The following is a 7,369-nucleotide window of genomic DNA, read 5'->3' on the forward strand; positions in this document are numbered from 1 at the left end:
TTCGAGGATTTTCACAACCATTGACAATCATTCGCGTGTTTGCATGGTAGAAATGAAACCAAAGAGAAATACTGAGCCCGAGAGCAAGAAAACAAGTAATGGAGCGCTGATGAGGCATGACGCATTCGATGAAAAATTATGCAAAACAAAGTGAGAGAGCGATCAAGGTGACAGATACATAGAAGCTACCCAACGCCATACTGTGCATTTTCTTGAAGAAGAAAAACTAGAAATAAATTGAATTGGAAAAGAAATGAGTAGACAAAACTTTCCCCACTTTATCTACCCTTGCAAATGAACGATAAAGTCAGCCGAGATTTGTGACGTGGAATTGCACAATATTCATTTGCAAATCCTTTTTTCCTTCGTGGAACGTCGTCTGTGAAAACTGTAAAAATCGAAGACTTACGATATCGCTTCTTTCGCTTCCTTTCGTTTTGCTGATTCCGATTTCCGAGCAAAAGAGCAATTCATTCAGTTTACCTTTCCGGGAAGATGGTGCACGAACCGGAATTTAATGATGCAAAACCCACTCAACCGATTTGCGAAAAATCGATCGCAAATGAAATGTGCAGAAGCACTTCACCCGCACAAGGTTGGTTGTTCATTCTTTCTTGTGCCATTCTTGGCTACAGCACCAGCTAGTCGATAAATGTGCTTCTGTAAGCCAAACCACGCTCCGGCGGTTTTGTGAGTGGACGGGTGCGACGTTGAAAAGCACCGTTTGAAAGTAAATGAAGAAACTTAAGCTATTAAGAAAAGTCGTCGCTAGATTGCATATATCAATTTTAAACGAAAGGAAGGAAGGAAAAAGTTTCCGAACGCTAGAAACATTGCAGCAGCAGCATTAGCCTCAGCAATACCACAAAACCGGTGAGAACAGTTGCATTTAGTTAAAGTATGGGATTGTTTCTTTCTTTTTTCTTTAGTTCGTTGGATTTCCTTTTTCCGTTTGCTTTATTTGCTATTTCGATTATTCAAAGAAGTAACTGGAATTCTTGAATCGTATGGTGTCTTAAATACAGAAAAACCGAAAAGTTATCCATCTGTCGTCGAACGTTCGTACGGTTGCTATAAAACCTTTATTCCAGGAACGTGGGTGGTGAAGGATTTATCTGTTTAAATCTAAAGATAGATAGATTTAGGAAAATCTATAGAAAAGAAATTCATTCGCATTGCTTTATCAAATGATAGGAAAAAAAGGATTTAATGGAAATATTTTAAAGACATAGTTAGTATGTTTAATGTATTGTGTATATTTGTATGCGTAGAAAATTTATTTCAGTAGTATGAATTAATTTTAACACTTCTTAACTTTATCGTAAAATCTCATCATTAAAGTCTTATTTAACAGAAAATAAGCAATCAAGAACAATATCCATTTCTTCAACTAGTATTTTTTCTGTATCCTTTTTTGCCTTTAGAGGTTACCCAGTGAGACAGCAATCTACCAACTTATACATTTGAATAATTTTCTTCGACAAGTTTAGTGATTAAGTACTAAGGGATATTGATTTCATGTAATTAAATTATGTACTTAAAACGAATTTAATGAAAGTGGCTTTAAGGCACAAATGATTTTTCCTCGTATATGCCCTGTAAAATAGTTTTTTTTTGGCTTAATGACATCTATGGCCATGACCAGATTGGTTGAAGGAGACCAACTTAAGAAATAAGCTTTGATTATTTAGGACTTCTAATGTCTCACAAGTCACAAAGCTTGTAGAACAAGGTTTGGAAAACGTGGAATAATAAATAGACTATAATGCTCAATTTTTACGGTTTTTTTATTTATAACATTTTTATTAAGTACAACATATTAAAATTTATTATTAAGAACTAACTAACATATTATTCTTCACTTACTTAATATAAGTGATTGCAAATGATTCTCACTAATCGCTGCATTTAAATTGAAATAAGAAACGAATATGTCAATCTCAGCCTTAGCAGTAGACTGTCAAAACCACACCAGATTCAGCAGTACGCACCAGCTTATTGCCACCGTTGTGAAGCGGATGCCGAACAGCACCGATGCCTCTTTGCGATGCCCAAAATTATGCTGAACAGCGGCCGGAGTTTCACCTGTGATTGAATGGAGAAAAAGTGGGAGACATGTCCGTACCACCGCACCAAGATCCGAAGACAATAAAATTTTCATTATCGCACTGGTTCAACTCAGGCCGAGAGTAATCCTATTACGCATACGTACCGTTCAGAACCTGCACCTGGGCCGACCGACTCTGTTTCCCGGCAACGGTACAGTTGTAGACGCCATTGTGGACACGATTTGCCTGCAGAATCGATATTCGGCTGATGAGCCACTGCTTGGTGCCGCTGGTGAGAAAATGGGAGACGAAAAGGGACAGTTAGAGGTGATGGTCACGAAAGAACACGTCCGCACTCCGCACGGTCTCATAAAAGCGGAAGGGAACACGTGATGGGTCCGAAACGGATCGTTTGCGTCCGACAAACGCTTGCGTTTGATGGTGACCTCGTCATACAGTTTGGTCGAAGAACGGTGGACAAAATTTCATTTGATGCTGCTACCGACGATAAATTATACGTATTTGAATGGAACGGAAGTGAATGCCGCCGAATGTACGATGGAGCACTTCTCCGAATCGTTGAAATGGTGCATTTTGTAGTTGCGAAGGGACTACAGATTTGGACATTTATCAATAGTAGCAAATTGTATGGTCGGCTGATGCATGTGTATGAGCCTTTGCTAGGTAATAATGGTCCATAAATCCAGTGCAATACGCAATAAGTCGCTGTACTTTAAATAAATCCTGGATACGTTCAATATTATCCCTTTTCGATGCAGAAGAAACCATGCCAAATTGAATAATCTACACAAATTAGACGACATGTAAGCATAACTTCACCGCATGATGGTTTGCAGCAGAAAACGTTATTACTACATCGATATATGGCCAACATCATAAGCTATTCCAATGATCGATAAACGGCGACATGACGCTGGCGTGTGTCAACCCATTAACACCCTCATCCACAGCAACACATGCTTCAAACTTGCCTAAAACTCATCTTGACATTCTTCGGCAACTCGGCGCCATCCTTGGTCCAGCTAATCAACCCTCTTTCCGTCGTATCCGACGGTTTGTTATCGTCTTTGGTGGTTTTGGCGCCTTGTTTCGACAACTCGTCCAATGTGTTCGCCTGTAGACCAACGGAAGTCCTCGAGCGTTGCTGTTGGGTGGCGGACTTGGAACTGGGCGGAAGACTCGCCAGATACGACGTCGACACTTGGCAAGATATCTCGATCGTGCTGCCCAATTTGTAGTAACGGTCGAAGAACTCGTAGAGAGAGAGAATTGTATATTGTCCTCAGGTGATTTATTGGAGCTGCTTATTAGTCATGAAGACATTGCTCGAAATGAACAAATCGCTTTAGACGGTGTTGCATTTTTGATGATTTTACTTCGATTCAACGGCCAAACCAATTTCACAATGTACAATTTAACCATCTCCACTTGATCACTGCACGGCAATCAACTGCGAAGGGTGATGGGCGATGATTGTACTCACCCAAGACGGTCAGATTCGTTGCAAACACTCGCGGAGGATGCGTCGACACCTGGCACATGTACAGTCCGGCGTCGTCCGATTTGATCGGGTTGATATGTAGCCTCCAATTATTGGGATATTGAAATTTGACCTTTATCCTCGGGTCCCCGCTGTACGTATTATTACCGACGGTGAGTAACGACACCTTATCGGTGGTTCTTCGTATCCACATCACCTACCGGATGGTTCGGAACGAAGCACACGGGTCCAATACATGCCACACACAGAGTCGGAAAATAAAGGGAAGAGATAAAACACACCATCACTACCGATAGTAGACGATTGAGAAGGGTATGCGTGCGGATAAGATTAATTTTCGCCCGACCACGGGTCGTCCGTTCGTAGCTGATTCTCTGGGTGGAACTGATTCTTTCACATAAATCCCACCATCGGATCCCAAACCGTGTGGCAACTAGGTCAGGTGCTGAGAAACAGAATATTGCCACGATTTCATATGCCAAGATGTAGGCACGTCCTTTCTTGGGACTGCTTGAGATTGTCGGCCAAATGGCAGCGGATGGGAGGATGAATAATGAGCGGTAGACAGAGCGATGGCGATGATGCTTACCGTTTTATCTTTTAGCATTCCTACCCTACAGTTGAGGATAGCCTCCGTTGATAAATGATATCCAACCTGCAAGGCCGCCCCGGAAGTCACGTTGACCGGTTCCTCGAAAAAAGGACCCCAATGACGTTCGTGATGATGCTTGCTTTGATAAGGCATCGAATGGAAAATTTGACTGTACTACTGAAATTAGTGCTGGAAAAAGGAAAGCAAGGTAAGCAAACAATAAAACCAAATCAAATAACATAACCCTGTTTTACAAATGACATGTTAATATAATATTTCCATATGTTTCATTCACAAAATAATAAAAAAAAATCGAACTAATTGCATAGTTTTAATATTTTTAGTGAATAGATCAATACGCATATATAAATTTAAGAAAAATCAGAACACAACGAGTTATATGAACTTACCTAAAGTACCTCAGCTGGCATTTAAAAAGCCAGCAATGTTCATCCCGGATTATACGGTGCCAAGATAAAAAGAACGTTTATTCCATAGGTCTTGACAGTGTTGAGAGTCCGCAGCGTTCTTGGAGCAAGTTGATGTGCATTACGCTTATATGATGCCATCACGTTTACTTTCTTTCTCATACAGACTTCCTTACTAGCTTATTAGCTTTCTTAGGATAAATTAATCTTTGCGATATTTGTATTGAGTCGTTCTCAGTAGTGTCGATTACATTTTGCCGTGCTTTAGATTTAACAAAGTTATGCTTGAAGCTGCTTGACGTATATCTGAAAGAATAAAAAAAGAGCCAAATAACTTATGAATTTCTGAAAAAACTAAAAAGAACTAAAAATCTCACATTCATATCAGCTCATAACCGTCTTCAAAAGAAAGCAACAACAAAAAACTCCCTCAATGTTAGGAAAAATCATCTTGAATTGGTTCTATTTGCCAAAAAAAAATTGGTTCAAGCAACTGTCGGGGTTCGGTTTGTTTGCGAATCCCTTACGCTGGCGGTCATAAAAATGGTAGTTGACCGTACAGAAATGAATTCACGTGCCGCTTGTATGATCCCGTAGATTAACTTTTATCACCGGTCCAGGAAAAAACGAAGGCTTAAGAAACCCGTTTGTATTGATGGCGATTCTTGGAGGGATACCGTTGATACATCGTTTGAAGTTTTGTTACATGATTGAATCATAGGAAGGGGTGGCTTTTAAAAAGCTATTGTTTAGATGAAGTAGATGAAACTGTTTTTACGATGTAGCAAAAGCAAAATTAGGAACGCAATATGAAAGATCAGAAGAATGAACCCGGGTTAGAAATATGTTTGGTACGATATGTTCATGTAGTACGAAAATGTTACTCTGCTCTAAATTCTACATCACCGCAGCGTGACATGATTTATCTAAAACAACATAGACTCATTTACTCTTTACTGTCACACATTCGGAAGGCTCGTCTAAACGCATGAGATAAAGATCCTCGTTTTGTGCTAAAAACTTTCTAAATGGCTTAGGTGGGATTTGTGCGGAAATGGTACTTGTGCGGGGGAGGTGAATCCGAAAAACTTGCCTCACCCATTGGCCCATTAAAACCCTTGCTGCCAAGAAGTAGCCTGGAAGGTATGATGAAAAGACACGATTAGCTACCACCGATGCCGAGCGGAGAAAGCAACCTACGGGATCGCACGCCTACGATGGTAGCCGGCAAGCGTGCCACCGAGCGGTACCTAGCCTTTGCTAAACTCGACTTGCCAACCATTGAAACCCAATTAGTTTTCTCGATGAACATGTCAGATAATCCCAGGGTTCCTACGCCCTTCCGATGCTTGTTACTCGGCCGAAATTGAAACGATGCAAGGCGCCCAGATTTTGATCTACCGCTTCTTGTACGTTGACATATCTAGCATCGCTCTATAGCGTCGTGTGAAAGTTAAAGGACACGGTTTCAGGTTGCCTAAACGATGCGTATGGGATTGCCACCACTTAGAAAGCATATCCACTCATAAGCCGCTCACTAGCAATGAAGGAAGAACGCCGAAGAAAACCGGGACAAATTAAACTTAGTTTTACTACAACTCGATAACTGGTTTTGAGTTACAGCCACAAAGCGAGAGTGATTCGGGTTTTTGGGGTGAAATGTACATGTTAGAAAGTTTTTGCACTTGCGTAGTGAAAATTACATGACAAAACATTTCATAATAAGTTGTAAAGAGTTGGGGATTTTTTGTGTGTGTGGATTTCGATCGGGAGTATTGTTTAACAACTGTGTGGTAGAATTTAATGTAGACGATTCTACAAAAATATAAATGAAGGAGATATTTTGCTTACATTAAGGTGTATTTTAATTCGAACTTCAACTTAAACCCTTTTCGAAATTATTATTTCAATAGACGAATGTATTCTCCTTGAACAAGTGAACAAGCAATCGGCAGCAAAAAATGATGGTTTGAAGTACACATTCCACTAAAAGTGTTTGCTCATCGTTTATTAAGCAATCACTATAATCCAATAACGGTGGCAGAGATGTGGAAGAAATATCACAACACTCATACGAAACAAAGTGTTCCACATTTCATTGGATAAAGTTTTCCAATCTGCTCGGATGGGACCATCCGGCGACTAATGGAAGAAATCTTTCAGACATTCTGTCTGTCTGCTGCGGGGCAAGTCAGTATGGTCTGTGTTTTTTTATTGGTTAGTTTCTTTAACCAGCGGTAACATGTGATGACCTTCAACCGAGCTTATTATTGCATCAATGGAAAACAATACATAATATCCGAGTACAACAAGAAGACAAAAGGTTAAACGAAACCGGAAATGAGTTCGTACTGGAGTAGCTTGTTCTTCTTGGAAGATATTCGGCGGAAATTCGCTTGATACGATTTCGGACAATCAGTTTGCTAATGCTCAGGAAGCAATTTTAAGCCTTGTTGAAAATTTCTTCATTTCCTTGATGCTGCCACGATACCGTATTGGGTATGTTGTACCAAATATAGCTGAATATTGGGATTTAGATGTACGAGGAACTTTGCCTACGAAAAGTCCACACTTCACATAGTAACGGGGAAAACTTTTCCGCCCGTGTGTTGCTTGGGGTTTCTTTTGTTTGCTTATCGAAACGATCGATAATATCCTCCCGCACTCAATATCTTGCTGTTTTGTTACACCTTGTTTTTGTTGAATCGGACATAAGTAGATACCGGGGAAAGGAGTACCAAGCAAATGCTGTCCGTGGGTCGAGAAACTGAATGTTAAT

At 40.3% G+C, this 7,369-nt stretch overlaps 1 protein-coding gene across 1 annotated transcript; it reads right to left on the reverse strand.

Annotated features, from left to right (window-relative positions):
• Nucleotides 1-1,769: 1,769 nt before the first annotated feature.
• On the reverse strand, nt 1,770-4,425 carry LOC125765638 (uncharacterized). Its single transcript, XM_049430985.1, has 6 exons — nt 4,417-4,425; nt 4,160-4,336; nt 3,553-3,766; nt 3,041-3,350; nt 2,213-2,337; nt 1,770-2,085 (listed from the first exon to the last, which is right to left on the reverse strand). Exons 1-6 carry the CDS (start codon nt 4,423-4,425, stop codon nt 1,961-1,963), a joined length of 960 nt encoding a protein of 319 aa, XP_049286942.1. The 3' UTR covers nt 1,770-1,960.
• Nucleotides 4,426-7,369: the final 2,944 nt, after the last annotated feature.

This window comes from Anopheles funestus, chromosome 2RL (genome assembly GCF_943734845.2).
Source record: "Anopheles funestus chromosome 2RL, idAnoFuneDA-416_04, whole genome shotgun sequence".
NCBI classification, from domain to species: Eukaryota; Metazoa; Arthropoda; class Insecta; order Diptera; family Culicidae; genus Anopheles; species Anopheles funestus.